The sequence below is a fragment of the Peromyscus maniculatus genome, chromosome 7, assembly GCF_049852395.1.
Source record: "Peromyscus maniculatus bairdii isolate BWxNUB_F1_BW_parent chromosome 7, HU_Pman_BW_mat_3.1, whole genome shotgun sequence".
Taxonomy (NCBI): Eukaryota; Metazoa; Chordata; class Mammalia; order Rodentia; family Cricetidae; genus Peromyscus; species Peromyscus maniculatus.
In genome coordinates this window covers 107,140,266-107,160,272 of record NC_134858.1, presented here as the reverse complement: position 1 = coordinate 107,160,272, position 20,007 = coordinate 107,140,266, and the positions used below count along the sequence as shown (strand labels likewise).

The following is a 20,007-nucleotide window of genomic DNA, read 5'->3' as shown; positions in this document are numbered from 1 at the left end:
CCTCCCACACCGGTTAGCTGAGGAAGTCAAGGGTCACTGTTCCCTCTGGAAAGGGAGGTCAGGGTTCTCAGGGCAGTCCACACCCATGCTTCACTGTACCTTTAACTACTTCTCCACGCTGCTACCAGCATGGGTGTGAACTCTGCCCAGGCCTTTGGAGGGTCCCAGGTTGCACAGGACCAGAGCATAAGGGATGCAGACAAGCCATGGGTCTGTAATGACGTCCCCATCCCTTCCTCCCTCTCCTCTGAGCACACTTAGGCACAGGAGCCAGGAAGTCCCTCTCTTCCCTACCCCAGGCAGACAGCTATGCTCCAGGCTGGGAAGACCCAACAGGCGGAGGGCAAATCGGGATATTCAAAGTGAGAACCCAGACCTCAGGGATGACCTCGTCCAACACAGTCCTGAGGATAAGAAAGGAACTAAAGGCATGAGTTCTCTCACTCCAGGCCGAACCCCAAGTCCCAGAGTTCTGGAGTCAATGACAAAACTGAGTCTGATGTAAGAATCCTTTTTTGGTTTTGGTTTTTTGAGACAGGGTTTCTCTGTGTAACAGCCCTGGCTGTCCTGGAACTCACTCTGGAGACCAGGCTGGCCTCGAACTCACAGAGATCCACCAGCCTCTGCCTCCTGAGTGCTGGGATTAAAGGCGTGTCCCACCATTGCCCTGCTGTAAAAACTCGTTTAAATAATACAAATTCTTAGATATTTTAATTGGACATTTGCACAAAGTTTTGATAATTAATGTACGTATTACCTGTAAAATAAAATATACCTGCTGGTGAGCCCCTCAGATGGTACTCAGTCAGTCTGAGGTTTTGTGTACCTCAAGATTCATCATCTCACCAACAAAAGCCACACTCCCCCTTAGGCCCCTTTGAAGAGGGAGCCCAGGGCTAACTGGTCTTGAACAGCATGTAGAGCACAGGAAGCGTGGCCATAACAGTCACACAGGTGACCAGCGTGCTGCAGATAGTATTCCTGTTGACTTGGGCTTCTAGCCTCTGCTCCACATCAGCCAGGGCCAAGATCATGCTGCCTTGTTCCAGCAGAGAGCTGGGCAGGGCCCCGGCTGCTGGCTCCGTCAGGTCCGGGTGTGCTGCTGCGGCCTTTGCGAGCTGAACCACCCCAGCCATTTGACGGCACGTTTTCTCCAGGCCATCAAGCTGCTCTCGTAAACCCTCTAGGCAGGAATGGACCTGCCGGGAATGACTGAGCTGCTCTTTCATGGCAGCTGAAAGGACATCTATGTCTTTTCCTCGGGTAGAAGAGGCACCTATTGATGACCCAGAGCCCTGGTCCTGCCCAGCATGCACCAAGCCCTTCAGATCCACCATAAGGTCCTTGAGGTCTCTCTGCTGGAGGGAGTAGCTAGAAGCCTGTTCACGGATGGCCTCCTGGAGACTCACAGGCCCTTTCTGTGCCTCCAGGAGTAAGGCCTTCAGCTCTTGTAGCCGGACACGGTTAACATAGGTGGAGCCGGCCACACCGATCAAAGCTCCGAGAACTGACCCAATGAGGGACCAGTTCTTAGTCCTTTCGGCCCTTGCGCGCTCCTTCTCGTGGCTCTCCCGCACAGCTGCAGAGAAGAGAGAGAACTTCTCCCGCTCTGAGTCCTCGGCACGCGTATGTGCTGCGCGGAGCCTCTTCTCTTCCTGTGGGAGCAAAGTGGTGTCAGGCGGCAGCAAGGCCCTTGTGACTGCGGCCACTGGCACGGGAGCCACGCCCCTGCCCCTGGTCCACCAACACCTGCTGTTGTTTGAATGAATGAAGGAAGTATGAAAGGTGGCCACATGATCTCCCCCGGGCAGTCATGCAGAACATGTCTACAGGAAATAAGCACGTGGGATCCCCTGACAGGGCCCTCCAGCCTCTCTTCAGTAGTTTGGGTGTCAGTCAGTACTTTGCTGGACTGTTCAGCCCAGTACTCAGGGAAGAGCAGGCAGACAGGCTCTGGAAGCCTGGGGCCGCGACCAGCACAGGAGCTTCTATCAACAGTCAGGGTTACCGCCTCCACACCCGGCCATGCTTGGGGCTCTTTCCTGAGGGGCTCACCTGCAGCATCCTGTGCTCCAAAGTAGCCAGTTCCAGGTACTGGTTGTCCTCCCTGGAGACTCGGTCCAAACGGTCCCTTACCTCCTTCAGCTTAGCCTGCTGCGCCTCTAAATTCTCCCGAGCCTCTCGGACAAGGCCACGAGCCACCATGAACACTTTCTCTGCCTGCAGAGAGAAGGTCAGATGCCATCAGCCCTTTCTGTCCAGCCCCACACAGGCTCAGCTCCATAGCTAACAAGGCAGCAGCTGAAAAGAGGTCACTGGCGTGTCACTGTGAAAGGTAGACACAGTCCTTGGACGTTAATCCTGGCTCTGGCACGCTCAACATGCAGCCATAGGCCACGCCCACGTGAAGCACTGGATTTATTCATTCAAGCAGAAATAACATGCCCCTGAGAAACTTGCAAAAAGCAAACAGTGACACAATCTTTGTCCCAAACAGGCCAACTCTTGTCTGGTGGGAACCACCCGAGGAACCCATGTTCTTACACTGTTTCCAGTGTGTTACTGAGGCCTACAGTACCACCATCAAAGCATCCCTTCCAGCTGATGGCCCTGGCAATTTCAGCTCAGCCAAACTCACTGGTACGAATATTTTCCAAGAGGAGACAACCACGTGCCTAAAGCCCAGCTTCTTCCCACCCTGCTACGCGGCCCTGCATCTGAGTGGAGACAGGTGACTGAGTGCGTTCCTGCTGCACCAAGGCCTTGAAAAGCACAGGCAGCGCTGTCTACCTCCCAACATGCCATTTCCCAGTGTCCTGCGCCTTCACACCGCAGGGAAAGCAGTCCACGAAGGACGATCTGCTGGTCTAATGCAAGGGGAGTCGTTAGCCAGGGACTTTTCAGTGCTTGAGGGCTTTCACAGGGCAGTGGGTATAATTACCTGGAGACAGACCTCCACCTCAGCAGCACAGATCCAGATTTCCACATGAGGAAGAGTCAAATATTTCTACCAGGGATGTTTAAGGAAAGACAAGTCTGAGCTGGGTGTGGTGACCCACGCCTATAATCTCAGCTCTGAGGCAGGAAGATCACAAGTTTGCAGCCAGCTGGAATATATTATAAGTTCCAGGCAAGCCTGGACTTCAGGATAAAACCCTGTCTCAGAAAGGAAGAAGGCCGGTTGTGGTGGACACACCTGTAATCCCAAGACTCAGGAGGTGGACACAGGAAGATCAGGAGTTTGGCTACATAGGGATTCCAAGGCCAGTCAGGGATATATAAGGCCCTGTCTCAAACACAAAAGACCAAAGTGTCCATACAGTTCCCAGCTGCCACCACATAGGCAGCTGGGAACTTTTTTGTTAGACCAAGAGGTATTTCCCAAAACGAAGGCAAAGCCAACCACCCTGGCTCCCCTCCTCACCTCAGTCACATTTCCCTGAGCCTCTCGGACTTCATTGAGTCCCACAAACTCTTCATATCTGTCCCACCAAGCCTTGGCGGTGGAGGTTGCTTGTTGCTGAATGGTGTGGCCCAGCGTTCTTCCCAATGCTGGGAGGCGGTGATACAACCCTAAGGCCGCAGCCTCTGGTCGCTTCTCTCTGGGCTGGCTGGGACCTGGACTGCACAGAGTCCTTGTCATAAGGAGCTCCATTCCAAGGAAGCTTCTTCGTACCAGCACATGGGGCACACCCACAATGTGCTGCATGGCAAACACAGGGCTACACCCCGTCATCAGAAGAGCTATGAGGAAGAAAGCAGAGAGATGAATCCCTGACTGAGAAAGGCTAGACATCATGCAGTTCTCAAACACTACGCCTAGTGCTAAACAGACTAATTTCCGCCTCTACAGCAGGAGGAAGGCCAGGCTTTCCTATGGGTCTGCAGGACAAGGGAACACATTTATGGAAAAGCTCATCAGGGCATCATGCCTTCCCTTCCCTCCCATGATGCCTTACAAACCAGCCTCCCCCCACCCACCACCATCTAGGTCTCTCTGACGGGACCTTGATGAGACTCTTGGTGCTTGCTTTTTCTGCTAAGGTCAGAGAAAATCCTCAAACCTGGGTTGCCCATGATGACAAAAAGATTAACAAAGGCCCGGGGGGCTGGGATGGTGGTCCAAGTTTGTAATCCCAGCTCCTTGGGAAGCTAATGTGGAAGGACTGAAGTTCAAGGGCAGCCTCATCTACATAGCAAGTTGCAGTCTTGCCAGGGCTACCTAGTGAGACCCTGTCTCAAACAACAACAATAAACAATAATAATAATAACGAAAAAGCCGGGCGATGGTGGCGCACGCCTTTAATCCCAGCACTCGGGAGGCAGAGACAGGCAGATCTCTGTGAGTTCAAGGCCAGCCTGGTCTCCAAAGCGAGTTCCAGGAAAAGGCGCAAAGCTACACAGAGAAACCCTGTCTCGAAAAAAACCAAAAAAAAAAACCAAAAAAAAAAAAATAATAATAATAATAACGAAAAGTAAAAATGCTTTTAAAGGACTGGGAATATAGCTCAGGGACAGGGCACTTGCCTAGCATGCCTACAATCCTAGGTTCAATCCTCAGTACTGCAAAAACACAAACGAAGCCCCCCTGGGAGTGACGCCCCCCTGGGAGTGACGGAACTAAGGCTGAGTGGAGGAAAGTTCACTTCCAGAGTCATTTCTATACAGACCCTCATATCTAACTTCGAGACTTACTGAGGCTGTCACTAGCCGTCCTTCCAAAGGACAGTTCCAGCGGAGGAAAAGCCTGCTTTCCCTGCCGCAGGGTGCTTGTCTTAGGTTCAGATCACACCACCCCTCTGCCCTCCCACCTGACTTCAGGCTACCAAGTCCCTGTCTCACATCCCCCACCCCCACTTCCTCCCCAGCCTCGGCCACTACTCAGCAGGTCAGGCTTCTCCGCTCCCTTTCAGTCTTGCTTCCACGTTTGGGCTCTAACAACACCTGCTTCCTCTGATCTGAACAGGACAGGGAATACACAGAGTCAGGCATTGCCCCGGCCCAAGAACAGAAGGGACTCCTGGGAACCCTGAAGGGAGGGCCAGGTTACCCAGAATCCCAGAAAAACCTGGTAATGTCCTCTGGTCAAACCACTTTAAACCCTGAAGTTTAAAGCCCTGACCAGAGCGACACCTGGTGGCCAACCAGAGAGAGCACAGGGAGCGGGCAGAGGGCGAGGTAGGGCATGTGGAGAACACAAAGAGGCCTCCTCAACTGTTACTGGGATTCTTTCTTTCCTCAGTGTCAAGGCATGAATTCTCACGGGTGGTAACTAGGAAAAGGCAGGATAATTTAAATTTCTTCTCTGTATATTATTAACTTGATCGCATGAAAAGGATAGACGTAAACAAACACAGGTGTGAGGACTTCCTCATGCACAGACTTGCTCAAAGCATCCCAGTCTTGTCCTCGTCAGTGGCGCTCTCGGGCCCTTTTGAAAACAAAGCTTGATAGAAAGAGACATGCCTTCTGGTCAAAGTGGGCTCAAGCTGAGAGCCACAGAGAGGGGGCATCTCTGTGACACTGGTTCCAAGCTGGTGCTCTTCCAGGACTCTTAAGTCCCACTCATAAAGCTGAGGAGCATGCTTAAGGCAGCATACAACGCTCATGGCCCAGTGGCTGGGTGAGCATCCCAAGCCCCAATCCCGGGGCGCACAGAACCCAGGTTACAGCCCCATCACAGCCAAACACAAGACCCACTCCCCCCAGCAACCCTTGGCAGAAGCGGGTTGGCCATTGCATTTGCCCTGCCTCACACCTCCATCTCCCTCCGCAGCCCTGAGTAAGGGGTGAAACCCAGCAGAGCCTGACCCATGCCAGAAAGCCCTGTATCACTGCACTCACAGCTGCTCCCTTCTCTCTGGATCCTACTCTATGATTCAGAAGCCCCCCGAATTCAGAGGCCCTCAGACATCTCTGATCTCCCTATAGCTTTCAAAACCCCCATCTCTCCCTGAAGTCACTGCTTCTTGTCAACTTCCTCCAGCTTGTTCAGTCCAGTTCCTGGCTTGTCCTCTACCAGCTGTCTGCTCTCAGTTCCCTGGAACATCACCTACACCCGGCAGAGATGAGACCTACAGCTTGTTTCTGACACAGCAGTCCAAGGGTCAGTTAACACACGAGTGAGAGCACAGCCTATGGTTCCCAACTCACCTGGATAAAGAGATCAGGCAGACGCCGGCCAGCTAGGGCCCTCCCACCCTTTCTCCTTCCCACAGTATACTCTGCTCCAGCCACCCTGACACATGAAGCACGATCCGTTTGATTCTGTGCTCTGCCATCTCCCCAACTACATTCCCTCTTTGTCCACAAGTCTACGTGGCTCATCTATGTCAGCTCAAATGTCCTTTGACCTTGACCACCCCTTACTCGCCACCTTCTCTGCCGTCTGTACCAGATATGGCGTTCCTAGCAAGAACATGCACTTGGCAGTAGCAGAAACTTCACAGAGAAAGTGTCAATGACCCCCAGCTTGTTTCGCTGCTCTACCCCCTCCTCTCAGCCTTCCTCGCCACCCCGTCATGCACTGGCCTGTCTCTCAGTCCCAGGAACATCCAGACACGTGTCTTACAGGCCCTTCAACCAGCAAGGGCAGGATGATGCTGGCAGAGAGAAAGCTAGGGAGCCCCTGGAGAAGTGGCCAAAGCAGCTAGAAGGGAAGGCAGAGAGGGGTTGAGGGAGAGGCTGGACAGATGGACAGAGGCCAAGCAGGAACCTAAGGACCAAGTTCAGAATCTTGCCCTTTCAGATGGGATCTCCCACTGCCACCGGACGGCTGTTTCCAGCCTGCTCTCCCCACACGTTGGTCATCTTACCCTCACCTGCAGTTGATAGCTTGCTGGTTTCGAACCGAGAAAACTGAAATGGGGAGGGGGACGTCTACAGATTCCTAGCGTACTCTCTCAGTTGCCAGTGTCTGCCCAGCCCCCGCCCCCGTGGCAGTGCTGGGTGTTAAACTCAGGATCTTGCACACGCTAGGCGAGCATTCTTCCAGGATCTAGAGCCAGTTGTCCCTTCTCCCCTGACCTCAAGGATGAAAAACACGTGCTTCTTAGGAAGAGCAAGGCGGCCATCAGATCCTCTGACAGACGGCCGGGACTCCGTCTCCGGCTGTCCTCCCATTCTCTGCAATGGCCTTCACTCCTACCCCTGTCCAGATGCGCATCTGCTCAGATGTCACACGGCTCTTGTCCACATCACCTCCACCACCACACATGATGGCCAGTTCTTGATCCTCATCTCTTTGGCCCTTCATCAGCCTGTGTGTGTGAGAGCGCCCTCTTCCTTCAAAGGCCATTTCACTTGGCTCCATTTGCCTTCCTCTCCCTAATGGCCAGACCCTCTTGCAGCCCAAGATGCATGCTCAGATTCCTCATACAGTTTTCTGGATTTAAAAATGCTAGAGGGGCCAGGTGGTGGTGGCACACTCCTTGATCCCAGCACTCAGGAGGCAGAGGCAGGTGGATCTCTGTGAGTTTGAGGCCAGCCTGGTCTACATAGCAAGTTCCAGGTTAGCCAAGGCTTCGTAGTGAGATGCTGTCTTGAAAATAAATAAATAAATAAATAAATAAATAAATAAATAAATAAATAAATAAATAAATAAAGGGTCGCATGCCTTTAATCCCAACACTCTGGAGGCAGAGGCAGGTGGATCTCTATGAGTTTGGGGCCAGCCTGGGCTATAGAAGGAGTTCCAGAATAGCTAGGGCAACACAAGGAAACCCTGTCTTGAAAAGCAAATAAATATATATGTATAAAATATTATATTACATATATTACATATAATAAAAATATTTTAAAATTTACATTATAATTGGGTATGGCACACATGTCATTAATCCAAGCACTCATAAGGCAGAAGCAGGCAGATCTTGTGAGCTCTAGGCTAATCCAGACTACACAGTAAGCCTGTATCTCAAAAGCAAACTCAAAAAACTGGTTTGGGGGGCTGGAGAGATGTCTCGGTTTAAGGGCAATTGCTGCTCTTTTAGAGGTCCAGGGTTTAGTTCCCAGGACCTAATATCACATGGCTCACAACCACCTATAATTCCAGCTCTAGAGGACCCAACTCCCTTTCCTGGCTTCTACAGGCACTGCATGTATGTGGTACATGGATGGCCAAGCAGGCACACACATACTCGTAAACATTAAAAATATATTAGTGAAACGAAACAAAATGCCACAGGCTAGGAATGTAGGTAGGTGGTCCAGTATTTCCCTAGCTTGGAGAAGTCCTGGGCTAGATCTAGTATTGGAGAAGAAAATAAAAGTACTCAGCATACTCAACATGGAGCTCATACCTGCAATCCCAACAATTGGGAGGCTGGGAGGGAAGACTCAAGTCCTAGGCTAGTCCAGTCTACAGAGCAAGTTTCTGTTTCTTTTCTTTTTTTTCTTTTTCTTTTTTGGTTTTCCAAGACAAGGTTTCTCTGTGTAGCCTTGGCTGTCCTGGGACTCACAGAGATCCACCTGCCTCTGCTTCCTGAATGCTGGGATTAAAGGTGTGCACCACCACTGCCTGGTGAGTCTCTGTTTCAAACTCAGAGAGAGCAAAAGGAAATACTTTTATAATTGGTTGTAGTAATATTTGCATAATCTTTGATGTACTAAAAAAAATCACTGAATTGTACAAATTAAATAGCTGAGTTGCATAGTAAGTTTTATATCAGTAAAGCTGCTATTAAAAAATAGTAACTGGGCTGGAGAGATGCCTGTAAGTCCAGTTCTAGGGTACCTGATGGCTCTAGCCTCTGAGCTCGATTCTCTCTCTCTCTCTCTCTCTCTCTCTCTCTCTCTCTCTCTCTCTCTCTGTCTCTCTCTCTCTCTCTCTCTCACACACACACACACACACACATTCATAATTAGAAATATTTTTTTTTCAAAAGCTGGGGGAATAGTTCAATTGTACAGCATTTGCCTAACATGTGTAAGACCCTTGGTTCAATCCCTACTCACACACACACACACACACACACACACACACACACACACACACACCCCACACACCACATTTGTGACTTCTTCAGTCAAGACTTCTGTCAGGATTCTATATTATAAATGTCTAAGCCATATCACTGCTTGAAAATCTAATAGCGGATCTATCTTTCCCTACCAAACTGCTTTTCCCATATTCTTCCCCACTGTGCTTAGTGGTAATTCAAGTACAAACGCTGGGCTGACAACCTACATCACCCTAAGCCTTCATTCTTCTCTCCTATCTCAAATCCAATCTACTAGCAAAATCCCAAGTTTGAGGCCGGCCTAGGAGGCTTGGGAGAAGCTTTGGCCCGGACTGAACCACAAACAGTGGTAGGACCATGGAAGCAGTGGCTACTGCTCCACGTTGCCAGCTCCTTCTCATCGTGTTGGTGACTGCGGTGATGCTGCTACCTGGGATGAAGGGTTTACTACTGCTGGTTCAGAGAATTGCCAGGACCATCGTGTTACAAGAAAGCATCGGCAAAGATCAGTTTGGAAAAGTTTGGGAAGACAAATGGTGGGGAGAAATTGTGAAGATTTTCTGTTCTAGGGAAGAATGTCTGGATCTGTCAAATGTTAATGGACTAGACATTGTTATATGTAATCTTGACTGTATATTGCTCTCTAAACCCAGGGCCCCTCCCCTCTGTCTCTGCCAGGGCTACACAGTGGTCTCAATGATCCTCATATCAGCCGGGCGGTGGTGGCGCATGCCTTTAATCCCAGCACTTGGGAGGCAGAGGCAGGTGGATCTTTGTGAGTTCAAGGCCAGCCTGGTCTACAAAGTGAGTTCCAGGAAAGGTGCAAAACTACATAGTGTCTCGAAAAAGCAAAAAAAAAAAAAAAAAAAAAAAAAAAAAAATATGACCCTCATCCCAGGCTGGACTATCTCTACTGGTCTCTTGACAGGTCTCACTGCTTCTCTACTCCAGCCTGAGGTCAGCTATGAACAGAGCGCCAGTGGACTTTTCCAACACCAGCAACCTCATGTCTCTCTCTGCTCAAACCCTGTGACAGTCCTTTATGTCTTTCAAGGCAGAAGTCGGTCTTCAGGGCTTAGAGGGGATCTGACTCTCATTCCTCTCTGACGGCACTTTCCCTTTTCTCTTCCCTTCAATCATATGAAGGACTGGAACACACTTAGGCAGACCCTCACCTCAGGGCCTTGGCACTGGTTAGCTGTTCCTGTTCATAGTTGGCTCCCGGTCTTCCTCAAGTCCTGCTCAAATAGCCCCTGGAGAGGTCTTTTCTAACCACTCTTATCAAAAATCGACATCCCACCCACAAGGGAACATTCCTAAACCACTTTCTCTGCCTATTTTTCTCGCTACACAGGTCACATAGTGTGATACATAGTTGACTTATTTGCTCTGCTGTAGGTTTGCTTGGCTACAGTGTCAGTTTTGCCCAATCCCCACTCCAGAGTACTATCTCTCTACATAGTACATGAATGAACTAGAAGAAGAAAGAATTTGCAAACAGTTACTCTCATTATTTCATAAAGTCCCAACTTTTCCCCGCGGCTTCCGAAGCTGAGGACCAGGTGATAATGTCACTGCCATCTCCCATCCTACATCGTTCCAGCCAGCCGTGCTTTCCTCGGTTCCGGAGAGGCGCTTTGCCAGACCCCCCCCCCCGCCCCCAGTTTCGGATCCTCCCCAGGCAGCACGAGCCTCCCGCCCCGTACCTGAGGAGCCTAAGCCTATTAGGCTCCAGCCGTAGCCCCGCGGCTGCCACTCACACGACCCCTGACCGGCTAGCACCCGCCCTGGAGAACACGTCATTTAAAAGACGTGAGGGCAACTTCCTGCCTAGAAGCCAATCAGTGGGCCCGCCGCCCGGCAGAGGCGCAGGCAGTAAGCGCCGTTTCCGGCTTAGGATCGGGGTCCGGAGAAGGGGCTGTCTGTAGGCGCCATGTCGGGCCGCGAAGGTAAGGCTGGGTGGGGTCTGGGGGACGGAGGGACGGGGGACAAGGAGGAGGGCGATGGATGGAGGGGATGGGCCGAGCATGCTTGTGTCGCCCACAGGTGGCAAAAAGAAGCCCCTGAAACAGCCCAAGAAGCAGGCCAAGGAGATGGACGAGGTGAGGACGGGAGCGGAGGCGCGGGCGGGTGCTGAGGGAATGGGCTTCTGGCCTGGAGTGAACCTGCTCTGCCTCTCCGCAGGAAGATAAGGCTTTCAAGCAGAAACAGAAGGAGGAGCAGAAGAAACTCGAGGAGCTAAAAGCCAAGGCCGCGGGCAAGGGACCCCTGGGTAAGTGAGGGTCGAGCGCAACTCTGGGAGACCAGGGCTCCGAGCCAGTGTAGGTACGGGGACAGGACAGGTCTGTCCCCGGGGTCGTTGGTGAACTGCAGGGTCCGAGTGTCCACTCTGGCCGAGCCCCCTGGCCTGTCTCGGGTTTGCAGCAGTACTGAGGGATGGGAGTGGAAAGGTGGCCAGAAAACAAAATCTCTTGCCTCTGCAGACAGCCTTGGGCTTCCAAGCCGTAGGGAGGCTACAGAAATGGAAACACGAAAATGTACACTGAACAGATGCATATAGCTAAGTTTCTGAATATCGTCCAGTTTCTGGCTCCAAAGTAGTCGTTCGCTGCTTCTTTATGGTTATGTTAAAACATAGAACTTTTACTTGCTGCTCGAATTATCTGTTAATTGAGTCCTGAGTCACTTTTGGGTGTGTGTGCCTGACTGAAAGATAAAAGTCCAGGCTCCTTAACATGTATTTTCCTCTGGGTGCAGTTTTCATGTTTATCTGTGGCTGTGCCAGGGAGCAAACTCATTTATGCAAGGCCAACTCTCTGACCTGAGCTGTGTCCTATGCCTCATGCTCTCTCTCTCCACCGTGCTAACCTAATCCCCACCCCAGCCCCCCCACGGTTTTGCCTCTTAGGAGTGAATCACAGGCCCAGCAGTTCCATCCAAGTCCACATTTAAAAAACTCACTTTTGTGTTTTATGTGTATGGGTGTTTTTCCGCGCATGTCTGTGTACCATGCGTGTGCAGTGCCCTGAGAGAGCAGGTGAGGGCATCAGATCTCTTGGGACTGTAGTTACAGATGGTTGTGAGCTGGGAATCCAACCTGGGTCCCCTGGAAGAGCAGCCAATGCTCTTAACTGCTAAGCTGTCACTCTGACTCCATTTTTTGTTGTTGTTTTGTTCTAATTGCTGTGCCTCTTTTTATTCTTTTTTATTGCAGTACCTCATGCATGCATGCTAAACAAGACCTCAACCATCATTGTTATTTTGAGACATGTTTTTGCTAAGTTTCTCAGGCTGGCCTTGAATTTATGAGTCTCCTGCTTTCATCTCCCAGACAGCTGAGATTAGAGCCTGTGCCACCAGCCTGACTTTGTGTGCATTGTAAAAGCACTATTTCACATTTTCTAACTAGTGATTATTCTGCCTGTTATCAGTGTGGCACAGATACTGGAGCTGTCACCCCAAGACCTATCGCAGTAGGTTTGAGCTATTGTTTATCCACACAGCAATGAAATTCTAGCTGTTGAAACTGCTGTTTAGAATGAGGTCAGGTAACTGGAGCCTTCCTTTAATCTGTGATTATGTATAAGAAGGTCAACCCTTGGTGAAATCCTATCCAGATTGAGCATTTATAATCTGTAAATCCAAAATGCTCCAGATCTGAAACCTCACCAGAACTAGAAAATTCTACTCCTGGCCTTGGATGATGAGTTGCATTCAAAATGCTGAGGAAGTGGAAGTGTTGTATTACATTAACTTCAAGCTGTATGCATTGGGTGTGTGTGTGTGGTGGGGGTTGGGGGGAGTGAAGCATAAATGAATGTTGTGTTGTTCATAATTGGGTCCCATCCCTGAAATATGTACATGCAAAAGTCCCCCAAAAACTTCTGATCCCAGGAATTTCTGATAAGGGAAATCCAACTAGTACTACTTCTCATTGAACACCATCTATTTTGGGTTTCTTATTTGTTTTAATCAAGGTTTCCTGATACACACACACACACACACACACACACACACACACACACACACACCCCAAGCACGTCTTGAATTCCTTATCCTACTGCTGCCTTGGCCTCCAAATGCTGGGATGTGACTCTGTGCCTGGTTTATTAAAAGATTTATTTTGTCACAGTTCTTTTTGTTTGTTTTTTGTTTTGTTTTTTTCGAGACAGGGTTTCTCCGTGTAGTTTTGATGCCTGTCCTGGAGCTCGCTCTGTAGCCCAGGCTGGCCTCGAACTCACAGAGATCTGCCTGGCTCTGCCTCCCGAGTGCTGGGATTAAAGGCGTGCACCACCAACGCCCGGCTGCACCCTCATTCTTATATTAGGCATAGTTCATTGTACAAACATTTCACTAATTATCTACTGAGTGGCAAATGTATTGGCTTTTTTAAATTGAATAAAATGAAGACACAATAAGGCAGTCTCCGGGAATAGAAGATAGGATATATAGTGTGTGGTAATGTGGCAGTTAAGAACATGCAGTTGTGAAGGGATCAGTGAGATAGCTGAGTGGCTAGAGACCTGCATCTGAGCCTGAGGACCCAAGTTCAGTCTGTGGGATCTATGTGGTGGAACTGTCTAGTTCCTGAAAATTGTCCTCGGGATTCTTCCTGTGCACTATGGCATATATGTGTGAACTAATACACACACACACACACACAAAGTAAAATGTAATTTGACATCTAGAATTCTTTCTTTCTTTTTTTTTTTTTTTTTTTTTTTTTTGGAGACAGGTTTTCTCTGTGTAGCACTGGCTGTCCTGGAACTAGCTCTGTAGATCAGGCTGGCCTCAAACTTACAGAGATCCACCTGCTTCTGCCTCCCGAGTGCTGAGATCAAAGGCATGTGCCACCACTGCCTGGAATAAAATGTAATTTAAAAAAAAAAAATGCTGGAGAGAATTAAAACAATTTTTTTTTTGAAATTTTTATATTTTTCTTTCTTTTTTTTTTTAATATATATTTTTTATTTTACAATACCATTCAGTTCTACATATCAGCCATGGGTTCCCCTCCCCTTACCCCCAGCCCACCCTCCATTCCCACCTCCTCCAGGACAAGTCCTCCCCCGAGGACTGTGATCAACTTGGTAGACTCAGTCCAGGGAGGTCCAGTCCCTTCCTCCCAGACTGAGCCAAGTGTCCCTGCATAAGTTCCAGGTTTCAAACAGCCAACTCATGCAATGAGCACAGGACTTGGTCCCACTGCCTAGATGCCTCCCAAACTGATCAAGCCAATCAACTGTCTCACCTATTCAGAGGGCCTGATCCAGCTGGGGGCCCCTCAGCCTTTGGTTCATAGTTCATGTGTTTCCATTCATTTGGCTATTTTTTTTTATAATAATTGAGTAAAACTGAAATTTATTATATGCCACAGTCGTCCTAGGGACCTCCATGCTATATATATAGCCTCTATGGTTCTATGGGTTGTGGTCTCTTTGTTCTTTATTTTATATCTAGAATCCACCAATGAGTGAGTACATACCATAATTGTCTTTCTGGGTTTGGGTTACCTCACTCAGGATGATTTTTTCTAGTTCCATCCATTTGCCTACAAATTTCATGCTTTCATTGTTTGAGAATTAAAACAATTTAAAAGCAATGATTTTTTTAACGCTATGCTATGCAGTAAGGACTAGAGAGATGGCTCAGGAGGTAAGGTGCCTGCCCGAGGAGCAGGAGGACCCAAGCTGGGTACCTCTAACCCTCATCAGAAAAGCCAGGCATAGTGGTGTCTGCTTACAGTCCCACCACTGTGGAGGCAGAGACAAGCAGATCTCAGCGTTCTCTGACAACCAGTCTAGCCTACTTGGCAAGCTCTGGGCTGTTGAGATACTCTGTCTCAGAAACAAAAACAAAACAAAACAAGGTTGATGGGGAACACTACCCAGGGTGAGCTTATGGCCCACACATGCAGGCACACATAAAATATGAAGGGGAAAAAGTATGCAATTAGAAGTTAGACTACTTAGGTAGAGCCCTGGCATGGTGGTATATACCACTAATCCTAACGCCTGGAGAGGCTGAGGGAGACTGAGGCAGAAAGATGAATTTTTTGAGACAGGGTTTCTCTGTCAGTGGTTCTCAACACGTGAGTCTGGACCCCTTGGGAGCAAACCACTCTGACACGGGTTGCCTAAGACCATTGGAAAACACAGATATTTATTTGCATTACAGTTCATAACAGTAGCAAAATTACAGTTATGAAGTAACAACAAAATTCTATGGTTGGGGGTCAGCACAGCATGAGGAACTGTAGTAAAGGGCTGCAGCGTTAGGAAGGTAGGAAATCACTGCTATATACAGTCCTGGCTGTGCTGGAACTCACTCTGTAGACCAAGGTGGCCACAAACTCAGTGATCCTCCTGCATCTGCCTCCCAAGTGCTAGGATTAATCACATGCACTGCCACACCTGGCTAAACCCTTTTTTTCCATACAATATACTTTGCTCATGTTTTCTCCTCCCCCAACTCTTTCCAGATCTTCTCCAACTTCTGTGTTCTTTCTCTGTTTCAAAAAAAGAAAAGAAACAAAAGAACAATAGGGGGAAAGGGCTCACCGGTACTGTTTAATAAGACTTGACCATAAACGAAAAATAAACACTCCAAAAACAGAAAAGTCAGAGTACCAGATGAGAACTGAGTCTTCTCACATACTAGCTTCTCACCTTGAGGAACACCAAACATCAAGACTTACTTATCTGTAAAGTGGGTTGCTGTGGCAGGAGAGTTACTAAGCTAATCTGAAGGACACCGTAGTGTAGATGGAGAGCAGTACACAGCAGTTGCCTTGCCTTAGCCATGCTTTGCCTTTGCCTAGGAGAGACCGTATTGAAAAAGGAACTGTGCATGTCTGTCCTAGTAAACACCAGTACAAGAGCCAAGTATTACTAGGACCCCTGAGGCTTTTTAGCCTCAACTGTATTTTTCCCTAATCAACTTTTCTTTTTGCAGCCACAGGTGGAATTAAGAAATCTGGCAAAAAGTAAGCTGTTCCTCATATCTGAGATGATGGTGAGCCTCGTCCATTCCTATTTAAACATCTGGATTCCCTGCCATAACATCTTTACCACCTACAGCTAGAATGAAGTGTTACCCTGGAGCCTGCTAAACATCTGGATTCCCTACTATAACATCTTTGCCACTATAGTTAGAATGAAGTGTTATCCCGGAGACTGTTGTACATTGTAATAAACTTTTGTAAAAAAAAAAAAAAAATTATAATAATAAATAATACAATGGCTCATTGTCTCTAGTGTTCAGCAATTCCTACCTCAGCTGTGAATTTAAAGTAAACTCAGTCCGAAATCCTACCAGAGCTGTTTCATCTCTGTTGTACTCTGAATTCTGTATCACTTTGAATTAATTAAACCAGCTCATTAAAAGGCTATCATTCTTGTGTAGTTGTTTTTCTAATGGTGTACTTTTTCAGAGATTAGTGAAAGAAAATATACTTTGTAAAGAAAGCCACCTGTCTTTCGTGATAGCCAAGTTGCCGTATGTTTGTGTGTTTTAATTCAGGCAGAGACAAGGGATTCCTGGAGCCAGCTGGATTGCTAGCCTACCCTGACAGGTGAGCTTTGAGTTCAGTTGCGACACCCTGCCTCACTGAGACTCCCAGGCTTGGGCCTGAACATGCACTTGCATGTGTGCTCACACACCTGACACACATGCAAAGGGTGAAAAGGCTGATCTTGTTAAACCACAACTCATAATTCATATGTTCTCACTGGCTTAACATTCATCAGTGCTTAGAAAAAAAGCCAACGTTCTTACAATCAGGCTCTAAGGTGGTGGTTCTCAACTTTCTAATGCTTTAACCCTTCAATACAGTTCCTCATGTTGTGGTGAGCCCCCCCCATCATAAAATTTTATGATTGCTACTTCCTAACTGTAATTTTTTACTGTTATGAATCATAGTGTAGGTAACTGATGTGTGACCCCGAAAGGGGTGGTGACCCCACCAGTTGAGAACCACTGCTCTAAGTGGTCTGGACACCATTCCTCTAAGTAGTCTGATGTCTACTGTTCACCCTCTAGTCCATTTGCAGCCACAGTGGTCTGAGGTAGACAAGCCTCACTGTGCTTTGTTTGTTTGTTTGTTTGTTTGTTTGTTTGAGACAGTATCTCTCAATGTAGCCCTAGCTGTCTTGGAACTCTATGTAGACCAGGCCTGCCTCCCGAATACTGGGATTAAAGGCATGAGCCACTATGCCCAGCTCTGTTCTATGTTTTTATACTAGGCATTTTATCAGTGGTGAGGAAATACTCATATAGCAAGTACACACAAAGCAGTGAGGAAGCCCAAGCCCTTCACTGTGTTTTACCAAGTTGATTCCTTACGTCTTAAAATCCTAACTACTTGGGAATTGGAGGCAGGAGGATCAAAACTTGAAGTCATGATTGGGTAACAGTCACAAAAAAGTAAAAATGGGCAGGGATGTAGCTCAATGATATGAGTATTGGCCTGATACCTGCGAAGAGCCCTAGATTTCAGACCCCAGTTCTGGAAGAAAAATGACAGTGACTCTTCCCTGATCATAAAGTGGTAGTTCTTGCTAGAAGTTATCTGCCACCAACCACCAAGTAAAAAATCCAGAGTAGAAGCCAATCTCGTTTGGGAAGGAGGGAGTTGAGATAGGGTCTTACTATTGTACAGACTGACCTGGAACTCTGTATAGACTGGATGGGCCTTGACTTTAAAATCCTCCTGCCTCAGCCTCCATAGTGCTAGGATTACAGGTTTGTGCCACCATGCCCAGAAATGTGACCCTATTTTAGGGGAGACAGGATGCTAGAAATCAAATCCAGAGCCTTGAACATTCTAAGCAAATACTTGTAACACTGTCCAAACCCCATTTGTATTTACTGAAATGCCTAATTGAGAGGCACAAGACTTCTGATTTGCCCTCTAGGCCATTTATACAACTGGAAATAATAATAAACTTTTCCTGAAGACATTATCTTTTTTATGAGACAGGGTCTCACTGAACTCTTCAGTCAGACCTTAAATTTGTGATTTCCCAGCCAAAGCCTCCTGAGTTGTTGGGATTACAAGCCTGCACACCGAAGCCAGCTAGCACACCTGTAATCCCAGCATTCCAGCAGCTGCTGCAGGAGAATCAAAATTTTAAAATACCAACTTGGGGACTAGAGAGATGGCTCAACAGTTAATAGCACTGGCTGTTCTTCTAGAGGGCCAGGGTTCAATTCCCAGCACCCGCATGGAGGCTCACTGTAATTCCAGTTCCAGGGGAGCTGATGCCCTCTTCTGGCCTCTGACATACATGTAAGCAAGACACCCGCACACATGAAACTTTTTTTTTTTATTAATCAGCTTGCTTTGGTCATCTCCAAGGAGCACCTTCTGTGGGCTTGAGGCCAGTGGGGTCTTCCAGCTGGCACCCAGCCCCATGCTGAAAATGGCTTGTCAGCAGTCACGGCTTCCTTCTCCCCAAACAGAAGCTACTTCTTTTTTAATTTGTGGAATCTGATCCCTCTTGACAATGGACAGTCCTTCCTCTTTTCAGAACCACAGATTTTAGTTATTAAGACTTGGGTATTTAGCCAGGCATGGTAGTTCACAATTTAAGCACTTGGAGACTGAGACAGGAGGATTGAAAGTTTGAGGCCATCTCAAAAAACAAAAACAGCTGGACAGGGTGGTTCATGTCTATAATCCAAGCACTCAGAGGGGAGGAAGGACATTTTTTGAGTTCTAGGCCAGATTTGGTTACATGTCACGACACTGTCAAAAGGGGGCTGGGAGGCTTAAGCAGTCAACATTGTGTTGGGCAGCAAAGGGAAACTACCAGCAGCTGAATAAAAAAACTAAGGCAGTTCTAAGTGAGCCAATGCCTCCTGACCTCTGTAGGCATCAGACATACATGTGGTGCACATACATACACCAGACAAAACACTCATATACATAAAAAATAACAAATCTAGCCGGGCGGTGGTGGTGCACGCCTTTAATCCCAGCACTTGGGAGGCAGAGCCAGGTGGATCTCTGTGAGTTCGAGGCCAGCCTGGGCTACCAAGTGAGTTCCAGGAAAGGCGCAAAGCTACACAGAGAAACCCTGTCTCGAAAAACCAAATAAATAAATAAATAACAAATCTAAAAACAAAACACAAGACCTACGGTATTCCAGGCCTGAGCACTCTCCTTTTCACCCAATGTCTTAGATTGATAGACTCACAAGCTAAGTCTGGCACCGAGCAAGCAGAGTAGAAAAGTCTCGACCCTGTTGCTCGCCAATGCTGTTCCCCATTCCTGGTAACTGTTCCGCCCACCACTTCTGCTCTTAAAAGTCTGTCATGCACCCAAGCAAAACCCAAATCTTTGTTCCTCTGTGAAGTTTTACCTCCTCTCTGAGCCGTAGTAACTTCACCTGGTATCCTTGTCGAAGCACGATTTTTCTCAGCAACATCATGCGTCAGCCTCTTACCCATTTTTCTTGCCAATTTTTCCTCAACCTGTTGGACAATTCAAGGACCACTAACGGGGAGCCTTCCTTGACCTCTTGAGCTTCATTCATCTCTATACCACCAGCGTTCGGGACATGAAGACTCTCTGAGAAATAAATGAAAGTTAACAGTCGGGGCAATTCTGAACAGGCACACCGTCCTCGAGATCATCCTTCCCAGATTTTTCTCAAATAGACACATACTTGAAACATTCGCTATTCTGGAAGAGCCCTGCTTCCAAGAGAACAGCTGCATTCCTTCTCCCCAAGTCTACTCTTCCAGCCTCCTCCCAAAAAGAGTCTCTGGATACATGAAAGCCGGGTCAGCCGCGGTGAGTGAGGTCAAAGAGAGCTAAGCCCGGAATGCTGCCTGTCTCAAGAAAGACGACCTGCTCCTCTGAGGCTCTGTATTCTACGCAATGCCGCCGGGGGCAGCCGCAGGTGCGGTCGGGCAGCCGCTCCTGGATCCCGCAACACGGGTAATCCCGACAGCACCGCCCAGAGTCCCGGCACAGCAGCGACAGAGCGGCCCCGAGTCGGGACCCGCAGGAACCTGTCAGGTGTAGCAGCGCGCTCTGTCT

At 48.3% G+C, this 20,007-nt stretch overlaps 1 protein-coding gene and 1 long non-coding RNA gene across 3 annotated transcripts; one reads left to right on the top strand and one right to left on the bottom strand.

Moving 5' to 3' along the window:
• Positions 1–689: 689 nt before the first annotated feature.
• Positions 690–19,984, bottom strand: Ccdc51 (coiled-coil domain containing 51). Of its 2 annotated transcripts, XM_015996982.3 has the most exons (5): positions 19,631–19,984; positions 19,325–19,533; positions 3,425–3,744; positions 2,056–2,220; positions 690–1,655 (listed from the first exon to the last, which is right to left on the bottom strand). In XM_015996982.3, exons 2-5 carry the CDS (start codon positions 19,410–19,412, stop codon positions 897–899), a joined length of 1,332 nt encoding a protein of 443 aa, XP_015852468.3. In that variant the 5' UTR covers positions 19,413–19,533; positions 19,631–19,984; the 3' UTR covers positions 690–896. The 2 variants fall into 2 exon arrangements, with proteins under 2 accessions (XP_015852468.3, XP_006978347.3); XM_006978285.4 differs by lacking the exons at positions 19,325–19,533; positions 19,631–19,984 and adding an exon at positions 10,667–10,775.
• Positions 10,773–16,363, top strand: LOC102910761 (uncharacterized). The gene is made up of 4 exons (XR_006074378.2): positions 10,773–10,909; positions 11,007–11,062; positions 11,145–11,232; positions 15,915–16,363. It is a non-coding gene; the product is annotated as an uncharacterized LOC102910761 (long non-coding RNA).
• Positions 19,985–20,007: the final 23 nt, after the last annotated feature.

What these genes read in the sequence shown, in the direction of transcription:
- Ccdc51 (XM_006978285.4), bottom strand. Translation starts at nt 10,763, where the DNA reads ATGACGTGTTCTCCAGGGCGGGTGCTAGCCGGTCAGGGGTCGTGTGAG. An exon ending in AATAGGCTTAGGCTCCTCAG is followed by an intron (nt 3,745 to 10,666) that starts GTACGGGGCGGG and finishes TCTTCCTCATAG; the next exon opens with CTCTTCTGATGACGGGGTGT. An exon ending in TGGAGCACAGGATGCTGCAG is followed by an intron (nt 1,656 to 2,055) that starts GTGAGCCCCTCA and finishes TTGCTCCCACAG; the next exon opens with GAAGAGAAGAGGCTCCGCGC.